The sequence below is a fragment of the Eptatretus burgeri genome, chromosome 3 (genome assembly GCF_056783735.1).
Source record: "Eptatretus burgeri isolate ZD-2024b chromosome 3, Ebu_testis_v1, whole genome shotgun sequence".
Classification (NCBI taxonomy): domain Eukaryota; kingdom Metazoa; phylum Chordata; class Myxini; order Myxiniformes; family Myxinidae; genus Eptatretus; species Eptatretus burgeri.
Window position 1 is genome coordinate 60,041,790 of NC_140963.1, and position 23,941 is coordinate 60,065,730.

The following is a 23,941-nucleotide window of genomic DNA, read 5'->3' on the forward strand; positions in this document are numbered from 1 at the left end:
AACCACGAGGAACGTGGTCGGCCCACTGGCCTCCTCCACTCACGAGACTCCCTCGCTGAGAGAATCTGGTGAGCAGGATCAGCGTCAGGAAAATGAGCCACATGTCCATACAGCCGCAGCTGACGCTCACGGACAATGCAGGTAACAAATCTCATTTGAGTCTCTCTCAGCAATCGCTCGTTGGACACAAAGTCCGACCAGCGAGAGCCAAGGATTCTCCGAAGAGACCTGGTTCCAAAGGAATTAAGTCTCCGTCTCAGATCCTTGGTCAGAGTCCAAGTCTCGCATACATAGAGCAAGACTGGAAGCACCAAGGACCTGAACACTCAGACTTTCGTCCTCCCACACAGGTACCAGCAGCACCACACCCCATTATCCAGTGAATCCATGACTCCCCAGGCCCGACCCTGACGTCAATTGACCTCTGACTCACAGCCAGCAGAGACATGAATATCACTGCCAAGGTAAGAGTATCTCTCCACGACCTCAACATCCTCACCACAAATAGGCGCAGACAGGACAGCGCCATCCAAGATGTCATTGAAAGCCTGAATCTTAGTTTTGACACAGGAAATCCATAATCCCAGTGGCTCCGACTCCTCATCCAGCACCTCGAGGGCTCCCAAAAGGATATCGAAAGTCTCCGCAAAAATGACTGCATCATCTGCGAAATCAAGGTCAGAGATCTTGACATTCCCAGACGATGCACTGCAGCTTGATCTCTCCGATATCCTCCCTAGAATCCAGTCCATACAAGTGCTGACAATTAATTTGACCTCTTCTTAGCCATTCCAATGGGCCTTCCTTGTCGATCCCTGTTCTGTCAAGTTATTTTTTAAAAATCTTCCTGCCTTTTTGTCATTCTCCAATTTGTCAGAATATATCTGCTGATAGTTATTTTTGGCATTTTTCCTGTTTTTAGGTCATCTCACCCGAGATGACCTTCGAAAGCTGGACCAAATGTCCATTCGTCCGTATGTCAACAATTTTTCTTTCCGATCTTGATGAACCTTAGTATGTGGGTAGAGGTCGATGAGTGTTGCACAACGATATAACTTTTGTCCGGGTTCAAGGTCAGGGTCAAGGTCACGAGGTCACGTAAATTATAAAAATCGCCATTTTCAAAACCTATCTAGTCTGCCATTCTACAAGATATTCGGCAACTGTTTATTGATTATGAGAGTAAAAAATATTATCTTGTATCTAACTGGACAGATTTTTGAATTTCCATCCCGTTTGGCCGTCACGTAACCTGGAAGATGGTCAAAAGCACCTCCCGGTACAAAGAAAACTTTTTACTTTCGATCTTGATGAAATTTGGTATGTGGGTAGAGGTCGATGATTGATACCCAACGACATATTTTCCCCGGATTTGAGGTCAGGGTCAAGGTCACGAGGTCACGAAAGTTGTGAAAGTTGCCATTTTCAAAACCTATCTAGTCTGTCATTTTAGGAGATATCTGGCAACGGTTCATCGATTATGATAGTAAAAAACATTATAGAGATGACCATCACCCCCATACGGGGGTAATTTTTTTTCTTTGCAATTATTGAAGCTGTGTTTGTTTCTGTTTCGATTTTCTGGGTAGTATCCATAATTTGCACCTGCTTTTGGAAGTTTGTTGCTGAATGGATTAAGGATCCCTTTTATGGTTTGTAGTTTTCTTGTTCGTGTACAAATGTCTTCCGATAGTCTGTTGAGCTCTTCGCATACTCCACTAGTCCTACACACAATGTTCTGTGCACTCGGTTAAGCTCCATCAAACCTCCTCCCTCTCGTCTCATTAAGTACAGCCTCGGTATGCATTGGTTTTTGTAGGATAGCTTGTGAATAATTAGAAGTTTTCTTGTTTTGGTGTCGAGATGGGTGATCTCCAATTGTGGCCAGTTTATCATTGCACAGCTTTATTGGAATATCGACACTGCAAGTTGGTTCATAGCTTTGGTTTTGTTTCTTGGAGAGAGGGATGACTTCAGAAGTAGTCTTATTCTGCGAAGGTGCTCTTTGCTGATTATTTTACACATTTTTTGTGTTGTACCTGGGAGCCTTTTTCTATTCCAAGGTATTTGTAGGATGCTTTGTTGTACTTTCATCGATTGAGATGTTGTCTATTCTTTTTGTTGTTTCCTTGTACAAATGTGCACTTGGCACATTTGTCAAGATCTAACTCCATTCGAATGTCCTCCAAGTTCTGCTTTACTAGCTTTCTTTGATTTGCCAATTTCTTATCATTTGGGGCGAAGAGTTTTAGATCGTTCATGTACAGTAGGTGTCACCTTTCTTGTTTCTTTGGTCATTTTTCTGTTGCATGTCAAACTGTATCCATGTCCTTGTTCATTGATGAGGCGACTCAGTCTGTTCAGAGCCAGACAAAACAGGAGAGGGTGGGGGGGGGGGGGTTGGGGGAAGCAGTCACCTTGCAAGATACCATGTCATATCTTTACTCCTTGGATTTCATTCTTTCCTTCCATGTAAGGTAGTATCAGAGTTGTGTTTCAGAGAGTCATTGCTTTCTCAACCAGTGTGACTATCTGGGGGTCAATTTTGTATACTTACATGCATTTTATAATCCATGAATGTTGGACACTATCAAAGGCTTTTTTGTAATCTTTTCAGGCTGTGGATAAGTTGGTTTGTCGGAGCTTGCAGTTTTCGAGTATGGTTTTGTTTCACAATAAATGGTCTATTGTTCCATAGTATCCTTTCTGCTCTGCCGCTAAAACAACTTGTTGAGTGAGGTGGTTGTAAATTTCCTCGGTGATTTTTCCTGTTAAAAGTTTGTATGTTGTTGGTAGGCATGTTATTGGTCTATATTGGTTGGGTAGATGGTTTTTTTCAGATTTGGGGATTAAAACAGTGTTGCCTTCTGTGAAGCATTCATCCATTGGCTCTCATTGTGGCCTTGTATGTGATATGTAGATTGGTGAACGAATGATCGTTTTTTTCCTCTTCCTTCTTCCTCTTTGTATTATAACTTGATGATTATTAAATCAAATGAAACCTGTTCTCAAGCCACCACCAAGGGTACCGAAGTCTATGCCGCTAAGTATCTGCTATGTTAATATTCGGGTGGTTCATTGCAATTTCTCTGCCATCCACTCCTTGACACTGAACTCTCCAAATCTGCTTGCTCTTTGTAAAACTCATCTCCACACTGATGTGTTATCTGAATATTTTTTCAGTGCCTGGCTACATCCTCCATATAATTGATTTTCCACCTTCTCATGGTTTGTGTATTTATGCAAAGGTCTCTCCACCACTTGGCCATGAGGTCTCCCTTGAGGATACGACACAAGAGTTAATGTGCTTTCACCGAGCACTTTTGCATTCCACTGGCTACCTATATTTTTTGTATCGCTCTCGATCATTACCCAATTGTGCTATTTTTGATGCTATCACTGATAGTATTGATATGGTGCTGTCTCGACATCCAACTGCTGATATTGTGGTCCTTGGAGACTTTAATGATAATCACAAAGAATGGTTAGTTCACTATCACAGCCCAGATGCTCCTGTTGTCAGTGCATTTAACTTTGCTGTGTCACTTGAACTCGCACAGATCATTTCAGCTCCAACTCAAATTCCTGATCGAGTTACTGATAACAGGTATCTTCTTGATCTATATTTGTGCTCAAATCCTGGGGATTGTACTGCAAAAATTCTCCCCTTTAGGAAACTCTGGTCATGTCAACATTGAAGTTCAGGTTTCTTACTCCTCACCATCAACTGTTGTTCAATCTTCTCCCTCAAACTGTCTTTCAATATAGCAAGGCTGACTGGGATTCCATGCGTTCTTTTCTTGCCAATGTTCAATGGAACTCAATCCTTTGTCGCAACCCATCTGAAGCTGCCAAGGAAGTTACTGAGTGGATCAGTGTGGGTATGGACCTCTTTATCCCTTCTCGAACCTAGCAAGTGAAACCACACTCTCAGCCATGGTTCACTCTGGCTTGTTCTGCTGCTATTGCCCATTATAATAACTTTTTCAATCAGCATCATCGTGTTGGCTCGAGTGAGGTGCATCACTTGTTTCACCTTGCAAGCAATCACTGTAAGTGAATATTAGAGAATGATAAGCGACAGTATGTAGAATCAGTTTGTGATTCCATGTCAAATAAACAGCTAGGTTCCAGAGATGTTTGGAGAGTTGCTAATAGCATTCTCAACCATAGTCAATCATCGATTCCTGTCCTCTTCAACTTTAACCTCTTCACTAAGCATTTTGCTGTAATTCTACACTTGAAGACCAGACACCATTTGCCTACTTGTTCTTCCCATCTTAACACGAAGCTTTCCACTATCATCATCACACCCAGGAAAGTTGTTAAGATTATTCAAGGGCTTGACATCTCAAAATCTACTGGACCAGATCGAATCCCTGCAATTGCTTTGAAGATGTGTTCAGCTTAATTTCCGGACAAGGTATGGAAGGAATCCTCCATCGTGGTCTAGTATCAGAGGGTGGTACAAGGGGTTTGAGGAGACTGGAAGTTGTCAGAAACAGAAAAGTTATGGTCGACCAAGCACAAGTGCAGCAGGCATGTGAATCATTTCACCAAAGTCCCAAAAAATCAATCTGATATACATCCAGGGAACTGGGCCTACCAACCAGCACTGTACACAGGATTTTGCTTAAAAGATTGAATCTTTATGCCTATAAGGTGCAGATTCTGCAGGAACTCAAACCAAATGAGTGACCCAAATGCAAGGCATTTGCCTTGGAAATAGTCCGTCACATAGAGGATGACAAAGATTACCTGACAAAGGTCATGTTCACAGACAAAGCTTACAGTTTACTTTCATGTATCAGGGAAGGTAAACTGGCACAATGTGAGGATCTGGGGCTTTGAAAACCCCCACGTGATCATTGAACACATACACGATAGTCCAAAGGTCAATGTGTGGTGTGGCCTTCTCCATGACCGCTTGGTGGGTCCGTTTTTCCTTGCAGAGGACACAGTGACCTCAACAATTTACATGAACATGTTGGAAGGATTCGCCTTCCCACAGATTGAAGACTTGCAACCCGATATCATTTTTCAACAGCAAGGCGCTCCCCCTTACTGAGCCTTTGTCGTACAAGCCGTCCTGAATGAAAAATTTCCAGGTCGCTGGATTGGCAGAGACTGACCAACTGCCTGGCCTCTACGATCATCAGACATAATCCCCCTTGATATATGCTTTTTTTTTCTGTGGGGGTTTGTCAAAGATGTCCACAACACCTGAAGGATATTTGTTCTCGGAACATGCCTGTGGGACCTGAATGGGGGCACTGGACCTCTTTGCAGACCCTGGGAGCAGGTGAGATCATGTACATGGGATGGGCTGAGGGCCACAGACCTACTTCACAGAGACTGGGAATATATGGGATCACATCCATGATCAGGCTCCGTAGATGTGAGCCCACCTGCTCACTTGATCCGCAAAGAGGTCCCAGGGCCCCTTGCAGGCTCTGCAGATGTTATCCCACCTTTGTCCAAAGGTGGAGAATACCTTGAAAAGCAATGCAGGTATTGTTTTTAAATATGCATGCAAGCTAAGCTGCACGTGTAAAGGAAAGGCAGAATAATTTGAAGCACCTTCGTAAGTGTTACTTAAATTGCATCTTTACCCCGCACATGAAGTGAAAAGCAAGGTTAAGCAATTGGTTCACTCTGTCTGTCTGTCTACAGACATCAGTTTATGATTAAGAAACTACTTAATTTCAATTGGATTTTATATTTTGAACACTGCTCAACATGAATCGAAACATGAATAGAAACACAAACTTGCAGTTTCGTAGTCCAGAAATTTGGCTCTGAATTTGGCAAATTGTACAGAATGTCATCCCGATCGCGCATGTGCACAGATGAGTAAGGTAATTTGTTTTCGTCTTTCTGCCTGTCTGGCCATCAAATGAAATTGAAAATCATTCCAAATAGGAAACACTGCTTTTATTGACATCATAAAGGACACAAATAACAGGCATGAAAAACGGATTTAATGTGTTAAATAAGGTGGTGTAAAAGACATGCGTCAATGGCGGTAAATTTTGATGCATCAACGTTGGTTGCATCAACGACGGTAAACTTTCCAAAAAAAGTTTTTTTTTTTTTTTTTTTACAGCACTGAAAGCTTCTATTTTATTTCAATCAAATTATATCCTTAAACACTGTTGACCACAGATCACTTTGTTGCCACTTCCAAAAACCTCCAGTTTTGCAGTACTTGGACAAAATATTACACCATTTCAACCAATCAAATGTGCCGCTCACGCTGCCGGCCTTGGTGAATATCGACATTCAGACAAAAATCGTGACTCATGGGAAAGAAAGATGATTGTGCGCAGAAACGCAAAGCAAAAGTTGAAAAACCTCCTTCCCATGTCCTTTTCCTCAAGTCTGTGAACTTGAGAAAAGGTGTTCCATGAACTCCATAATTATATTTACGTTTGAAACGTCTGTAATATGTTAGATTAATGCATTTACTTTGTAGTTAATCATGGGTACTTTACTTTTTGGGCATTGTACTCTGCAGATTTTAGAGAGCAGGTCCTGTACCATAATATATCACAAAGCAAGTATGACTTTTAAATGACTTTTTTTTCTCCTTTAATTCCATATGAAACAATAGGCCGTGACTTAGAATGCATGTCTGTCAGCAATTTAGGGATCAACAACATCTGTTTCATGGCAATGGGTATTGAGTAGTATGCATTAGGTTGGAGTGCCAGGAATGTTAACACCTGCAGCACACATTTCATCAGTGACCCCTGTGTTTGTTCACTTTACTTAAAAGGGGAAGGGCACTTAAAAGTGAGTGCAGGACTGTACTGCAGCAGAAATGACTAAAAAATATCATCGGCGAATAATTTTTGCTTTTATTTTGTGCACATATTACCTTTTATTTACACACATGACAACAATAACTTCATTCACTTTTTCCCTGAAAATAAGAAAATCGAAATAAACGTTTGACATATTTAGACAGACAGATATATCACACATTATATAATATGATTTGGAGTGAAGACTCAGCATTCTAGTAATATCATGGGGCCAGGCAAGTGTTGTAAACTAGAAAGGTTGATAATGATGTGATGCTCACCCAAAAGACAGAATTTGCAATTTGGCCTTGGTATTCACTGAAAGGTCCTCTCTCAAAGATTTTGAAGCTACTTTGTTGAAGCTTTTGAAGCTCCTCAGAGCTTCAAACTATGATGTAAAGACGAGCCAGGAGCACAAATCCCTTATATAAGAAGCTGAGGAGCATGAACAAAAACAACCCGACTGTCAAAGATGCTGAGATAGTATTGGCCTCTGGAGACCGGCTTTGAAATTTGGTCTGCTGAGGACAAGCGGTGACTGATGGCGAGCCCAATTAGCTCCAGCAATGACACCTCTGCAAACAGTTGACCACAGAAGATTATTGGAGGATTTCACAGGTTTCCTTCCAAAGAGATACTCGAATTCTATGTTTATTTTCCCATTGTCTCAACCAAATAGTCCTTGAACAAGTTACTTGATATCTCTCAAAGTCCTTGTCCTGCATGTGTACAAGACCCCTCCATGAGGCTTAGCCTGAGATATTGTAAAATCAATAATTGAATAAAAAAGAATATAAGACTTGACTGGGTTGAAGGACATGCTCTGTCTGGTTGACAAAGCTGATACATTTACGCTCAAGACAGACAGAGATTTTGCGAAAGTATATCTCAGTGAGGATGAGAACTGTTCAGCACAAGATCAAATCGTTATTCCATCCATCCATTGGGACCATACTCTGTGCAGAGCGATGGTGCTGCCTAAGCAGTTTCCTTGGCGATTCGGCACAATCCTGGATGGGTTGCCACTCCAACACAGGATACCAGCAAGCTGGCACTCATTTTGCCGACCTCGGAAGGATGACAGGAAGAGTCAACCCCACCTGGTATTAATTCAACAGCTGAGGGGGATTTGAATTCAGGATCCTAGGATCCCAAGCCTACCACCCGAACCATGAAGCCAACACCAGGTATACACTCATTATTCAAGAAGATGGAAAGGTTGTTTATGAAAATAAATGCCAAGAAAACTGCCCTGAAGCAGGAGGAGTGTGTGCTGTGTGTGTGTGTGTGTGTGTGTGTGTGTGTGTGTGTGTGTGTGTGTGTGTGTGTGTGTGTGTGTGTGTGTGTGTGTGTGTGTGTGTGTGTGTGTGTGTGTGTGTGTGTGTGTGTGTGTGTGTGTGTGTGAGATAAGAAGCCATGGAAATTATTGTTGTGCTGGAACATATGGAGGAAGTTGTTCAACAAAGTAAGAAAGTCGACTAAGAATGACAAATATGAAAGCTTGAAGATCAAATCAAGTTGTCAGAATGTGTACAACATACCAGTTAAAATACAATGCTTGTTGTGCTGCTTTCGGATTTTAATCTTACCATTTCATAAATCATGATGTAAACCATTAAATCCAGAGTTACTTATGATACACAATGGAAAAAAAAGCAGATACGAACACATACTTTCAAATTGATGGTTTACAACTGAACTGTACATCAAACCACACAAAAATCGCAAAGTGTGAAGGAAACATTGAAATTGTCTGCATTGAAAGAAATTCTAGGAAGTGGTAAAAAATGTTTTTGCTCAGAAAAGCCAGCAAGAGCCTGGGAGATGCAAACAAGGTTATCCGTAAATACTTCAAACATTCAGGTTTCAAAAATATCACAATATACATGTTTATATAATATTATGCATCCTACTTCATACATTGGTAGATGGGAGAAGGATAAATATAACAGCAGAGGACAAAATGGACTCGATTTTGCCTATTTTGTCTATTTAATAGAGAGCTTTTTTTTTTTTTTTTTCAACAAGAGTGAGGCTCATGGAATAGCAATGTCAAATTGATGGAGGGTTAGTGAGGTAACAATTGGGCACAACTGGAAAAGGGGATTAACAAAAAAATGGAGTTGGGGGGGAAGGTGTGTGTGTGTGTGTGTGTGTGTGTGTGTGTGTGTCTGTGTGTGTGTGTGTGTGTGTGTGTGTGTGTGTGTGAGAGAGAGAGAGAGAGAGAGAGAGAGAGAGAGAGAGAGAGAGAGAGAGAGAGAGAGAGAGAGAGAGAGAGAGAGAGAGAGAGAGAGAGAGAGAGAGAGAGCAAGAGAGAGAGAGAGAAAGAGCAAGAGAGAGAGAGCGAGAGAGCGAGAGAGCGAGACAGAGAGAGAGAGAGAGAGAGTGAGAGAGTGAGAGAGTGAGAGAGTGAGAGAGTGAGAGAGTGAGAGAGTGAGAGAGTGAGAGAGTGAGAGAGTGAGAGAGTGAGAGAGTGAGAGAGTGAGAGAGTGAGAGAGTGAGAGAGTGAGAGAGTGAGAGAGTGAGAGAGTGAGAGAGTGAGAGAGTGAGAGAGTGAGAGAGTGAGAGAGTGAGAGAGTGAGAGAGTGAGAGAGTGAGAGAGTGAGAGAGTGAGAGAGTGAGAGAGTGAGAGAGTGAGAGAGTGAGAGAGTGAGAGAGTGAGAGAGTGAGAGAGAGAGAGAGAGAGAGAGAGAGAGAGAGAGAGAGAGAGAGAGAGAGAGAGAGAGAGGAAAATCAGCAAGCAAGAGGGTTGGGGTGAAAGGGTTAATGGGGTAATAAAGATAATGGGTCAGGTTGGGGATGATAGGTGGTGGTGCACTGCTTGCTTAAATCCCCAGACAGAAGAGAGAAATAAGCCTCTGGAAAGCAGTTCCATAGATCTGGGAGAGGTGAGGGGGGAAATAAATAAATAAAAACATAAATAAAGAGTTGAAGTTTGCAGTCAGCCTGGATTTGAGAAGCAAAACCAGGATGAGGTTACTGGAAGAATGCATGCATCCTGGAGTTGCTAGGGAGGGATGAAAGACTAAGAGAGCAGAGGGAACAATGTTGGAGAATAGACAGTAGAAAACAGAGAGACCACTGACCTGCCTCTGATGCGAGAGCAACAGGCCTTGTGCATTGACCTCACCAATGGAAATTCCAAAAATTTTGAGAGCTTTACATTCTACAGAATCCAGGATAGACTGATGTGATGCTGGAGCATCAGCCCATAGCGGAAAGGAGTATGCCACTGAGCTATGGATGAAGGCCTTACAGACTGAGTAGCTCTGATCTTCCAATGAGAGACTTGAATCGACAGATGATGTCCAATCTGTGGCTGGAAACCAAGAAAGAGAGGAGAGACAGATTGAGAGTGTGATATTTGTCAGGATTGAAAGATATTGGAGAGAGTAAAAATATCATGGGCATGAATGTGGGATGACCTGAGATGGTGGTGAACAGCTGTCTTGAAGCCCTGGAGGAAATAGGGAGATTAAACAGACTGAGGAAGTTGATTTCACAAATGAGAGAAAAGAGGAATTGATGAATGGAGATGAGCAGTAAACCTGGATTTTGGGAGATTCGCCAGAAGTAGATTATGGGCAGACACCGTCCACACAGCAGAAAACAGGGAAACATACAGTATGGACAGGGCAGAGTATGCAACAGCAGAAAAAAAAAACAGAGAGACCACTGACCTGTCTGCAATGTGAAAGTAATCTGACCAGAGATTTAGCTTTATCATGGGAGATACCAACGATTTTGAAGGCCTTGGTTTCCAAGGCATCAAGTTGGGCAGAGTGAGAGGCAGGGGCACCAGCCTGAAGGGGAGAGCGGTGCACCACCAAGGTGCACATGAAGGCCTTGTAGGTCAATAAAGGTTCACATGTGCCAAGGAAAGGCTTTGCACGATGGAGCGTGCCAATTGATGCCTGACATTGGAGGTCAACTTAGATATGTAGTTTGCCCAAGAAAGATCATGTTGGATAGTGAGGCCCAAATGTTTGAGTGACTGAACATTTTCAAAAGGTTTGTCAAGGAAGTGGATGGAATGGCTCACCAGATGGTCCTTTTGAAGATACAGAGTGAAAGTGTGAGATTTTTCAGGATTGAATGGCATATTCCAAGTGTTGAACCAGCTCGTAATTTTATAAAGGTTTGCAGTGATGGAAGAGACTGCACCCTGCCAATATGAAGGATGACGGATGCTATTGTAACTAAGTTACGTGATGGTTCTCCACTGAAAGAGAAACCGACAAAGAAGAATTAGATCGATTGCGTTTTATTACACTTACAGCTGCTTGTTCACTACACTCAGTGTTATTCCAATTATGGTCACAAACCAACGCAGTTTCAACTTAACCAGCACAATGTAGTGTTTAACAACAAGTTTACCTCGCCAATACGGTGTCTACAGAGGACAATTGTGTCACCCAGATGTTACACCAGGCTGTAAACTATCCTTAGAATCGAGGAATCATGTCTGAACCAAGGCAATCAAACATAACCGCAACAATTGGACCACTGGTACGTACAAGTATCACCAGTCATGAAAGCAATCATCATCGGACACAACCCGACTAGTGTGTGGGGGTCGATGGTGCTATTAGGACTGGCAAATTCTCTTACAAGTCAGAGAAAATAAAGCTTCACTCTGAAGGTCTGAGAGTGCAAAGAAACTCGAGAGAAGCATCCATCAGGCGTGGTCGGGTCAGTCATCAGGGTCTCTCCGTCGGGAGACCACACGTATGTCCCTGACCCTGTCCAAATCTTGACGCCAATCATTTGCACAAAATGGCTTCCTTTATTATGTTCTGTCTCCAACGTTGTGTGTAGGAAGTACACACATATGCTAAATAGCACACTCTGTGTCATGAACAATTATAACATCCGGTACAAGGGGGAAAATGACACCTTTACATACAGACAACAACGACGAAAAAAAAAACAATGAAAGTTAGGTGCCCTTAAAAATGACTCAGACTATTCTTCACCCTCTCACACTCTGGCAAAGGGTGGAGTCATCAGCAAAGAGATGAAGATTTTTCAGAGTCAGAAAGATTGTTGATGAAGATCAGGAATAGGACTTGGCCCAAGACACTGCTTTGGGGTACTCTACCCTTGACAAAGAGTGGAGATGAGAGGATCCCTTTCAGAGCCATGCCTTGACTATGAGGGTAGAGGAAGTCAGTAGTCCATGTGTGGAGGTGGCCTCAGATGCCATAGACATAAAATTTGGAGAGAGGAAGACTGGGTACCAGACTGTATCGAATTCTAGAGGTATGTCCAGAAAGAGGGCCCTGCTCTCACGTCTGAGATTGAAGGCCTTCATTCATTGCTGGGATGGCAGAGGCTTCAAGTCTAAGATCGCGTGATCCGGTCCCGATCCAAAGTGATGGTCTGAGATCAAGCCATTGGAGAAAAGGAAACATTTGATGTCAGTAACCTTACTGATGATTGGAAGTAGGCTAATATATCTGTAGTTAAGAGGATCTGTTTTTCCACCATGTTTATCAGATACAGCAATGCTGGCCGACTTCCAAGCAGTTTGAAGATAACCTCGGACAAATGATAAGGTAAACAGAGCAGAAAGATGATGAGCAAGAGCGGAAAAGCAGGTTTTTAAAGACCTTGAACTGATGCCGTCTGGGTTAATTGCAGAATCAGAGTCAAAGTTTGCCAGAAGCCTTTCCACCTTCTCAGCTGAGAAATACACAGTTTTTATTGTTTCGTATGCAGTCAGTGTCTACTGGTTGCATCATTGCTGGGAGTATGGCTGTGCCGCTGATGCAGTGCCCCCCCCCCCCCCGTTTCCAGTAAGCTGGTACTCATTTTACCAACCTTCGAAAGATGACAGACTGAGTCAACCCACCTGGTGTTATTTAACAGCACAACAGGGGCTCAAACTTAAGATCCTAAGATATTAAGCCAGCCACCTTTACCATGAAAGCCAACCACCAGTTTTGGAGCAGTCAGGTGTGACTGGGTAGGTTGAGTACAGGGAGCGAGGGCTTGGGGACAAGATTTGGAAACAGACAGAATTGAGACATTCGGCCTTTTCACGAGCAGAGTCGACTGTGATGCTTTTTGAAGTGAGGGACGGATGGAGGGGAGCATACTCCAAAGATTGAATGAAAAAGAAAGAGACAAACTTCACAATTGGGGACAATTCAAAGGCCACAATGATGAAGACAAACATCACAGGAAGGATGATTTAGAGCATGAAGACAGACATGAGAAGGCTGCACAAATGTGATGGGAGATTTACTAGCTCTCCAAAAGTGAAACAGAAAATAAGGGAAGAGGAGGAAGCAGTATGTAATGGGAGAGGGACATTTGTAAATGTGTGGGTAGATCAAGCATTATAAGATTTGTCATGTAAAGGATATCGATGCACGGAAGGACAGGGAAAGAGGAAGAAAAGGGGAGATGAAATAAATAGTTTGGGACTGAATGACTGAAGGAATGAGATCAAATGAGTGGAAATTATGAATGACTATTTCTTTGTGGTAGTTTTTGAGAAGAAAGAAAGAACGAGGGAAAGGTTTTGATGCAGGGTGATGAGAAAAAAAAGAGGAGTTTCATGAAGGGAGTGGGGGTGGGGGAAAGAATAGAGTTAAGAAGGAGCGAATGAATGAGAAAGAAGGCCTGTTGAACCATGGAAGGCCTAACTAGTCGAGGCACACGCACAAGATCAAACAACCAAATATGCATTCAAAGACACAGAGATGAGCACATAATATGAATAAGAAACGAAACAAACAGAAAGTGGACAACAATCGACAGCAACAAATACAAATCTTATCCAGCACGGTTTATACTTTACTTTGGAAGCAGGTGACTCGGTGATGCGAAATAAAGCTGCCAGTCCTGAAACTGGAAACCCAAAGGATCAAGTCTCTAATTCCTGTTCCCAGCAATATATAAATATACTACCACCTCACCTCAACTCCTTTGTTTACGTTTCTCCTACCAAGAGAATTGCCTTCCCGAGTTGGTTCAATCCTACTTTCCCCTCCAGAGTTTCACGTTGGCAGTAAATCACCATCTAAAGCCATCCTCCATTCTGACATGTGTATTTTCTACCCCCATTAAGGCCTCACCCTTCACCCTTCCCACACAGGGCAACTCCTCTTACTAGTAAGGGATGATGTTATATGTTCTTTTTCCTGTTTATTCATTCCCTTGCTCCTTCCATCCACCTGCTCTGGAATAGCTCAACTGTTAATGCACATTGCCTTTATACCCTCTGTCAGAGCTCGCTCTTCCACGAGCCTAGATTTTGTGTTTAAAGATACGAGTTGGAATTGTAATCCATCCTGACGAATGGGTTAATTCCGACAAAATTAAAGATGGGATACCTGTAACACTCCCTCCCACCTGGAGCGGCAATAAATTATATACATTTGCAAAGAGAGAAATCGTATCCTCCCCCGACCCTGAACTCCTGGGACTAACTATTGTTTTTACCACCTAAAACCTCCACGTGCAAACAACAGTTTTCAACCCATTCCATCCAACAGTTCAGGACTGCATACAAGTCAAACAAACACAAACACACTTCTCAAATTATCCATAATAAATATAGTCTGTATCCATAAAAGTTTGTATTCAAAAAGTCAGTATTTCATTTATCCCAATGAGCATGTTACCATGGAGGCTGATGATATGTCTTACCTGGTGGGCAAGTACACCTGGTTGAAACGTCTCGGGCTGTGCGCATTCCGTGTGGCATGTGGATGAGCTGAAAAAGAGGAATGTGGCATGTGAGGAAAAAAAAAACATTATGCACGTCCATGAGAGCTTAATCTCGATCATTGCAACAATTGTAGAACCCGCAAAGCGACCCGAACAGGAAAGGTAATTATATTGCTGTACTTGACCTTCACAGGGAATTTGGATATACTGTACTGTATTTATTTCTGACAGTGCTGGTTATAAATACGTACAATATGATCATGTTTAGGCGATTCTTCACCATTGAAAGAAAGGTCCAAAGACAATATATAGCAGGATATCTCAAAATGTTGTGGATGTATTTGGCCGAGACTCTGTGGATAAGGTTGCGCGTGTGACGAGGAAGAATTGATTCGATTTTGGTTCAGATCGGAATACAGATCTGGCATATCAGTTGCATATAAAACGTAAACTATTCAGCCTGGCGGAGGTATGCACTCTACCGAGTGCCATTCTAGTCTTATCATGTGCTTGAGAGAGTCAAATTTTCTCTGGCTATTCTCAGAGAGCCGCCTCATCTCTGGCGAGTCTGGCAGTTAACTCAGGTACACTTGTAGGGCCTGCAAGCAGCCATCTCGCTTCAGGACTGGTTTCCTCTACTTATATGAACTCAGCCTGGGAAACCTTGCAAAGAAACCTGCTCTCTCATTATGCACGAAGCCATCTCATATCATCTTCGGTTATCATACCCTTCAGAATATGGGACATTGAATGCTGCGGCCCACGGTACACTGAATCCTGTGGTGAGGAAGTTGCCGTTAAACAACTTGCCTTCTCTTCCTGGAAGGCAAACTAGACCAAAGGCAATCTTAGATTATTCCACAAAGCTTGCAACGAGTGTGCGTACACTCTGAGGAGAGCCAGAAAACAACATCTGGCGAAGCTCAAACTTTCAAACCTGTCTTCTTCCTCTAAGTAGTCCAAGACCTGGTGGTGCCTTGTTACCCTCACCGAAGGAGAGGGTATTGCGTGAGGGTATCTTTGTTTGTTTGTCCGCACAGAACTTTCGTGTTTTTTCTCCGCAACCGCTTGTCAGATACGAAATTTTCACCAAAGATGCGACTACTCATGTAGAATGGTTTAATGAAAATTATGATGGCATATGTTACGTGGTGTGGCAGCCATGTTGTAAAAACCAAAAAACTTTGGACCTCTGTATCTCTGAAATCGCACCAAAGAAAATAATTAAAAACTTGGCACACCTCAAGTACTCCTAATGGGGAATAAGGGTCATTTTGATGCCATCATATGTGCCTTAGTCATGATGTCATAATTGCATATGTAGAATGCTACATCTCATCAGTATGAAAAAATTTTGAGGGTCATCTTGGGATAAATTGGTCCACAGAAAAAATATTGATGATGTCATCGGTCACTTGATTTGGCAGCCATATTGTTAAAAACAAACAAACAAACCAAAAAAAACTTTTTAAAAATCCTCTCTGAAGTGGCTGAACAGATCGAGGCAAAACGTTACATGTATGACCGCCTATCCATGAGGAACAAAAGGTTCACACATATGTCATAGGTCGCATGGTTTGGCAGCCATATTGGATTTACTTGAAAACCTATAAAAAAAAATCTTCTTCTCCAGAACGGCTGGACAGATTGAGGGGAAACTTCAGAAAAATGTTCCCCAAGCCTTGTGGGCACAACTTTGTTGAGGAATAATTGATAGGTCACATGGTTTGGCAACCATATTGGATTGACGAAAAATATTAAATAATGTTTTCTCTGGAAATGCTTAACCAATCGATGTGAAACTTCACAATTATGATGTAGTGGTGATGTGGAATAAATGTTTTAAATTTCAACTTCATCGGACACATGGCGTGGCAGCAAGAATAGTTTAACTTTTTTTGATCTGGGTTCTTTTTATTTATATATTTATTTTGCATAAGGCTCACTTGGCTGTGCCTGGATGAGTTTGAGGGTTGAGGAGTAGCAGCTGAAATGTGAATCGTATCCAGGTTCCTCCTGATTATTTCATCTTTGCTTTTTGCTTGTTCGGGTTCCTTCTGATGATTCCAATGAAGGACTGTACCTGTTTGGTCTTCCATTCGATTTGAATTGAATTTATTTTAATCCCATTCTAAATTAAATTGAATAATAATGAAAAACATCATGGGTCAGGGTCAGGTGTCCAATCAAAGCGGGGTTGCATCGAAGCGGGGTTGCATCGAAGCGGGGTTGCATCAAAGCGGGACGTCTGGTACCCGGTCATCACTGCCAGCAGTTATAAAGTGGCAGTTCTAAATTTTGTCTCTTATTAATGATGAAACACACCAGTACACAAACACCACACAAAACTACACAAACACCACACAAAACAAATTCTGGCAAGGGTCTGCAATCTCTGATTGCTCTTTCAAGTTAAGTCTGTCTCCGGAGTATGCTCCCCACCCATCCATCCCTTTCTTCACTTCAAATGGCACCTCAACTCTGCTCACTGGAAGGCCGAATACCTAAATTCCATGTTTGCATCCAAATTTTGTGTCCCCAACCCGTTGCTCTTTGTACCCACCATACCCAATCAAACCTAATTGCTCCTGGAATATATTTCTTTTACACCTGAGAAAGTGGAGAGGTTTCTGGAAACCCTCGACTCTGACTCTGCAACTGGGCTGAAAGGCATTAGCTCACGTGTACTAAAAACCTGCTCTGCTGCCCTTGCTCTTCTTCTTCCTCTCTTTTCCCTTTTCACCCTATCATTGCCTGAGGTCATCTTCCATCTTCCTGGAAGTCGGCCAACATCACTGCATTACATAAACAAGGTCCAAAAACCGATCCCCATCATTACGGATCTATCAGGTACTTCCAATCATCCGCAAGGTCATGGAATCCATCGTGGCAGTCGACATCAAATCCTTCCTTTTCCCTAATGGCATCATTCTCAGATTTGGATTTCAATTCAGATTCAGACAGGGTCACTACCTTGGAGTTGCTGCTTCTATTTTCCCAACAATGGATGAAGGCCCACAATGTCAGGTATGAGATCAGCGCGATCTCTCTCGATATATCTTGAGCATTTGATACAGTTTGGCACCCCACATTGCTCTCCAAACTATCTGCTTATGGCATCTAAGGCCACCTTCATACATGGCTCTTGAGAGACAAAGGCTGACTTCCTCCACACTTATAGCCAACAAGTAGTTGTCAACAGAATCCTTTCATCTCCTCTCACTGTCAAGGCTGGAGTGCCTCAAGGCAGTGTTCTGGGACCCCACCCTATTCCTAAACTTGATCAACAATGTCTCTTTCTCTCTGGAAAATCCTTCATATCTCTTTGCTGATGACTCCACTTTATTGTAAGGTCAGGCCAGATCAGATCTGTGACTTGTGACAGGTATCATGTCAACCTGCACGAACCTGTTTCATGGTAGGGTTGTTGGCGATTAAACAGTCTCCTCCACCAAGTTACTTGGTGAGGAGGATGTATGATATGGACACTCAGCAGGATTAAAAACAAAACCTGTTAAAGTGTGGAGAAGCTCCTGGTGAGCCAATGACCATCCATATCTAGTGCCCAACTGTGTCTCCAGACGTCTTCCTACAGTTGGGTTACTTTTTTTTTAGGAGGTTGATGGCAGGATTTGCACTCCGGCAACTGTAAAACACTTCACTCCACAAAACAGAAGAAAACCATAAAGAAAATTGAAAACCCACTCCTTGGGAGTACCTCCTATGCATCTGCTCTCCGCAGGGCAGCTCACAGGATGACAGGATTGGGGCAAAGCCTTCAGGACCCCCACTCTTTTATGATAGGAGGAAAACCATGGGGTAACTTTCCCAGGTCAGATTGCGATGGTATGTGTCATGATGGTGCTGTGGTGTCGTCCACCAGACCGAGTCTCCTTGGGTTAACCCAAGGCGGTCCCTTTGGGTGGGTGCCTGGAATTTCCTATCCCTAAGAGAGGATGATCACCTGTCTCTCTCATCATCTGAGCTCAAGCATTGAACATCAGTATTTCAGCACTCTCTGAGGTTCAGAGTGGCGAGATCATGGCGCATGGTTTCACCTACTATTGGTCTGGTCGCTCTGATGGTTACCATGCCCAAGGAGTTGTTGCAGCTGTGTCCAATAAGCTGATTCAAATGATAATTGAGGTAACACCGGTCAACGAGCAAATTATGAGACTAAGGATTCATCACTCCTTGAGTGTCATTTCCCTTGTCTCTGTATATACTCTGAAGAAGGCGAGTGATCTCACCGTGAAGGACACATTCTTTGCCACGCTCGAATCTGTGGTTAATCAGTGCCCCAGGCGAGATACTCTTCTAGTCTTGGGGGGATTTCAATGCATCAACTGGAACTGATAGGGATGGTTATGAGACACGTGTTGGTCCCCATGGGTCTGGAACTGTGAAGCAGAATAGCACTAAGTTCCTTGACTTTACAAGAAGTCATGGACTTAGGGTGGCTGGTTCATAGTTTCAGCACCCATAGTCTCATCGCTGGACTTGGTATTCCAACGCTGGTGGTGTGGCAAATGAGATTGACCATGTGCTCATTGATGATTGCTGGAGGATGATCCAGAACTGCAGGGTCTCCTGGAGTGCTCAGTTCCTAAATACTAACCACAGGCTTGTGGTAGCAACGCTGAAGTTGCAGCTTAAATCTATGAGAATGGTACCATCCCAGCCTCGGCTGGATGGTGGCATGCTCAAGGATGAGAGGGTGGCTGAGGAGTTTGTGAACAGGCTGAGTGGGGGATTTGGGGGGTCTGGGTGCTTTGGGGAATCCTCAAGAGTTGCAGATTGCCTTCAAGTCCACCATCCTTGATGTTGCCGGTGGATGTCTTGGAACTCACCGCAGGGCAAAGAAGAATTTTCTTTTAAGGGACACTGGATACCATTGACCAGAGTCGCAGGGCCAGGCTGAATGGCAGATCTGAGCTGCTCAGGGAGTTGAGAAGTAAAACTGTACGTGCGCTGAGGGTGAACAAGGAGAATTATGTGCGAGGAATCTGTGAGGGGGTAGAGCATCACCTGTGGTCAAGTGATTCTCATCCTGCTTACAGTGAAATTCACGCATTGCATTCCTCCAAGCCCGTCCCTCGGTGTACTGCAGTTTGAACGGAGAGTGGTAGCCTCTTGACAGAGGAGTCCGAAGTGAAGGCCTGCTGGGCTGGTTACTTTGACCGGCTGTACCAGCCTGATCCAACAGCTGTTGAGTTGGAAGTCAGGGGTATTACTATCCCTATTGCTGAGCCTCCAATCAACTGTGATCCACCTTCGTTTCTGGAAACAGGCTGTGGTGAACCGGTTGAAAGGGAATAAAGCACCTGGGATCTGTGGCATCCATGTTGAACTTCTCAAGGCTGGTGAAAATGCTGCACTCATGTTTCACATAGTTCTATGCTCTGCCTGGAACACAGGCATCAACCCAACTGACTCGAAGAGGGGCCTTGTTGTCCCTCTCTGGAAAGGAAAGGACAATCGCCAAGACGGCAACAACTACCAAGGGTAACGCTGCTCTCAGTGCCGGACAAGGTCTTTGCTCGAATAATTATTGATACGGTTCGCCACCCTCTGCTTGAGCACCAGCACCCAGAGCAGTCAGGCTTTACACCAAAGGTCAATGATTGGCCGTATCCTTGCTCTTCGGGTCCTCACCTAACGCAGACGAGAGTTTCGGCAGGAGCTTCTTGCAGCCTATGTTGATCTCTGTAAAGCGTTTGATTCATTGAATCAGAATGCCCTCTGGAGGATTCTTAGTCTTCGTGAGGTGCTACCAAAACTGATCGATCTGATGTCTGAACTATACTCTGGGACTGAGAGTGCCTGGAGATATGGTGATACCATCTCAGACTTATTTCTAGTTGTTACTGGAGTTTGTCAGGGGTGTGTACTGGACCCCACACTTTTCAGTGCTCGTATGGACTGGATTCTGCGGAGGATGTCAGAGAGATATAGCTGTGGTGCGTCGTTTGGGAATGTGAAGATCTCTGAGTTTGATTTCGCAGATAATGCAGTCATCTTTGCAGAGACTTTGGATATCCATTTGGGGGCCCTCGAGGTGCTGAATGAGGAATCGGAGCCACTGGGATTCTGGGTTTCCTAGGTCAAAACTAAGATCCAGGCTTTCAATGACATCTTGGATGCTGCTATTCTGTCTGCACCTGTTTGTGGTGACGATGTTGAGGTCATGGAGAGATTCACTTACCTTGGCAGTGATATTCATGTCTCTGCTGGCTGTGAGCCAGAGGTCAATAGATGTTTGGGTCGGGACTGGGGAGTCATGGATTCACTGGATCTTGGGGTGTGGCGCTGTCGGTACGTGTGCAGGAGGACGAAAGTCTGAGTTTTCAGGTCCTTGGTACATCCAGTCTTGCTCTGCAGATGTGAGACTTGGATTCTGATCAGGGATCTGAGACGGAGACTTAATTCCTTTTGTAACAGGTCTCTTCGGAGAATCCTTGGCTATTGCTGGTCAGACTTTGTGTCCAACGAGTAGTTGCTGAAGAAGACTCAAATTAGATTTGTTACATGCATCGTCAGTGAGCATCAGTTGTTGTTGTAACTCCTTTTCCTGATGCTGATCCTGCTCACCAGATTCTCTCAGCGAGGGAGCCTCATGAGTGGAGGCCATTGGGCTGACCACATGCCATGTGGTTGCAAAAGGTTGATCAGAATCTCAAGGAGATGGGGATGGGCCAGGTATCTGCCTGGGGGAAGGCCAGGTATCTGCCTGGGGGAAGGCCAGGCAGAGGGCCCTGGAGTACCGGTGGAAAGTGGATGCAGCGACGCGCTGCTCTGGCGAATGCTCCCATACCTGACCTGACCTGTCCACTCTCTGCTGCAACATCCTCCATCCTTCAGATAGGCAGGCAGCAACCTCCTCCATCCTTCAGATTGGCAGGCAGCAACCTCCTCCCTCTCTGCAGACCTTTGTAGAATCACAAGCCAGTCAAACACTTGGAATATATCTTTCAATCCCGACAAATCTCACACACTCTCTCTGAAAGGACCATCTGGCATAACTTCCCATCTCCTGTCAGAGCAATCCTTTTTAAGAAGTTCAGTCACTCAAACCTTTTGAGCCTCACTTTCAGTTTTGATCTCTCTTGGGCAACACACATTTCTAAGTTAGCCTCGAAAGCCAGCCGCCGACTGGGTATCCTCCATCGTGCAAAGTCCTTCCTTCGCACACCTGGACTCCTATCTACCCACTGCACATTCATCCATTGCTTCATGGAGTAATGCTCTCTCCTATGGGCTGGTGTCCCTGCCTCATACCTTGCTCAGCTTGACACCATGGAAACCAAGGCCTTCATGATCACTGGAATATTCCAAGATGAAGCTGCGTCTATAGGTCTTTCACTTTCACATTGCAGCCAGATCAGTGGTTTCTCTGTCTTCTACCACCACATTTTTAGTCTTTTAGCCTCTGCTCTTTCCATGTTTTGTCTCCAGGTCTCTGCAGGGTGCACACGGTCCACCATCAACCCGCTTGAAACTGCCAAAATCCAGAACTGTTCACCTCCACTCATTCATTTCTCTTTTTCCCCACCTGTTGAATCAACTTCCACATTCTCTTCAATGTCATTCTTTCGGTCAATGAGGGTTAAAAAAAAAAAAGGTTGTGGGTAAGCTCGGGGGATGACATGACATGGCGGTGCACCACCTGCTTCAAGCCCTGGAGGGAAAAGTGGCACAGCACAGCCTCAAGGTGTTCCCTCAGACTGGAAAGTGAGGATGAAGTTGAGGTATGCAGTCAATCTGGATTTTGAAAGTTTCATGAGGTGGTTGCCTATTCCACTTCAAAAGGATAATTTCCAGTAAAGTCCCAAGTAATCAAAAAAAAAAAAATTCCACAACTCAGTGTTATCTACATATTGATCATGCACCAAAAGTCACAGGTTTCACTCTCTCAAGTTTTTTGGAAAAACAAATTTGAGCAACAATGCATGAAGCACGAACGGTGCATTACAGGCAATTAGAATCACACAACATGCTATGAACAAAGCATATGCATGAGGATATTACCCATCGGAATGGAGCAGTTAACCTTGTTAATCACGGGAATCAAATAAACTTTGGCAGTGGAGAACAAATTGCTTGTGGCACAAACGTTAGTTTTACTTTTCTTACAAAGGCACCACAGATTGAGTAAGGCCCTGCCATGTTAGTGCCCACTTCCCCATACATAAGCAATATGGGATGTTCAAAATGACACAATGCACATCAGAATACTCAGCGTGCATGTGCAGGAACTCCAAGAAACAGCGGTCATCGAGGCATGTTAACGAAAATTGTACATGTGCGGTAAAGACCGTTACCTAATATGGCTCACATTGCTTCTAAAAGATGCCAAAAATACTTGGAAACGTACCTGAGAGAAATGTCTGTGCCTCTGTACAAGGAAACACTTGGAGAGCTTCAGCTCGCCAAAAGGGCAGCTTCCCATATTGCAAACTAGCGACCATGTGGGCCGGTGCAAGGCCCGAGTGGACGGACGTGTGCTACCCAAACCCCTGACAGATCGTTACCAGTGAATTGACTTTGAACCTTGCGGGAATGCCTTCTGCGATCATGGTAGGCTTGGTGATTTATTTAATGGACGTCTGCAATTGGAAAGATGATGCCATGTGTCATTACTAACAAAGTCATGGCTACCAACTCTTCAACATAGAACAACAATGTAATGGCTACCAACTCTCCAACAAAGAGCTTCTTCGTAACCTGAAAATACACAACGGTTGTGCCAACTATTATTTACGTGGGAGCAACATGTACCAGGTATACTTCCCTGAGGGAGACACTGTATCTGGGGCTTGTGAATGCACACGGTAAGTTGAAAGTGATGATATTTAGTGTCAATCATGTTTGGGACGAGGGGGGTGTGGGGGGTGGGGTGTGTGGATAAAGAGGATACTCTCATCTCTGGCTGAGATGTTGGTACCTGGGTGTTGGCAACAAACAACCAAGAACATATTGTTTGTTTGGTTCTGGGTCCAAGAGAGAAATTAATGGGGAAGTGCGTGTGTGTGTGCGTGTGCGTGTGCGTGTGCGTGTGCGTGTGCGTGTGCGTGTGCGTGTGCGTGTGCGTGTGCGTGTGCGTGTGCGTGTGCGTGTGCGTGTGCGTGTGTGTGTGTGTGTGTGTGTGTGTATTTCACTTCACTAGCAATGGTAGGTTAAAGTAAAGGTGCCCACACTACCAGAAGCACTAAAAGCCTGTTAGCATTCACACATGACTTCGAAAGTCCTGCATTAAGATTAAAGTATGGCAGTGATGCGGCTCATCGAGTTCATCACCATTTTCTTGTTAATGACTTACTATTATCAATTTGATTTGAAAAAAGATTCCAAAAATGCCAGTTGTTCAATCCCAATGGAACATCTATTTATTGATAGTATACAATGCATGTATCAATTTACAAACAACTCGTTATAGCGTCACACATCCCCAGCAG

General features: G+C 43.8%; 1 protein-coding gene across 6 annotated transcripts in view; it reads right to left on the reverse strand.

Annotated features, from left to right (window-relative positions):
* Nucleotides 1-23,941, reverse strand: part of LOC147030005 (uncharacterized) — a 251,655-nt gene that overhangs the window by 222,688 nt on the left and 5,026 nt on the right. For 5 of the 6 annotated variants that reach the window (XM_085873623.1, XM_085873625.1, XM_085873622.1 and 2 more), the window contains exon 3: nt 14,466-14,532. In XM_085873623.1, the coding sequence (XP_085729749.1) occupies nt 14,466-14,532 (67 nt within the window). Of the gene's footprint in view, nt 1-14,465; nt 14,536-23,941 lie in introns of those variants that run through there. The other variant, XM_085873626.1, reaches the window with a different exon arrangement.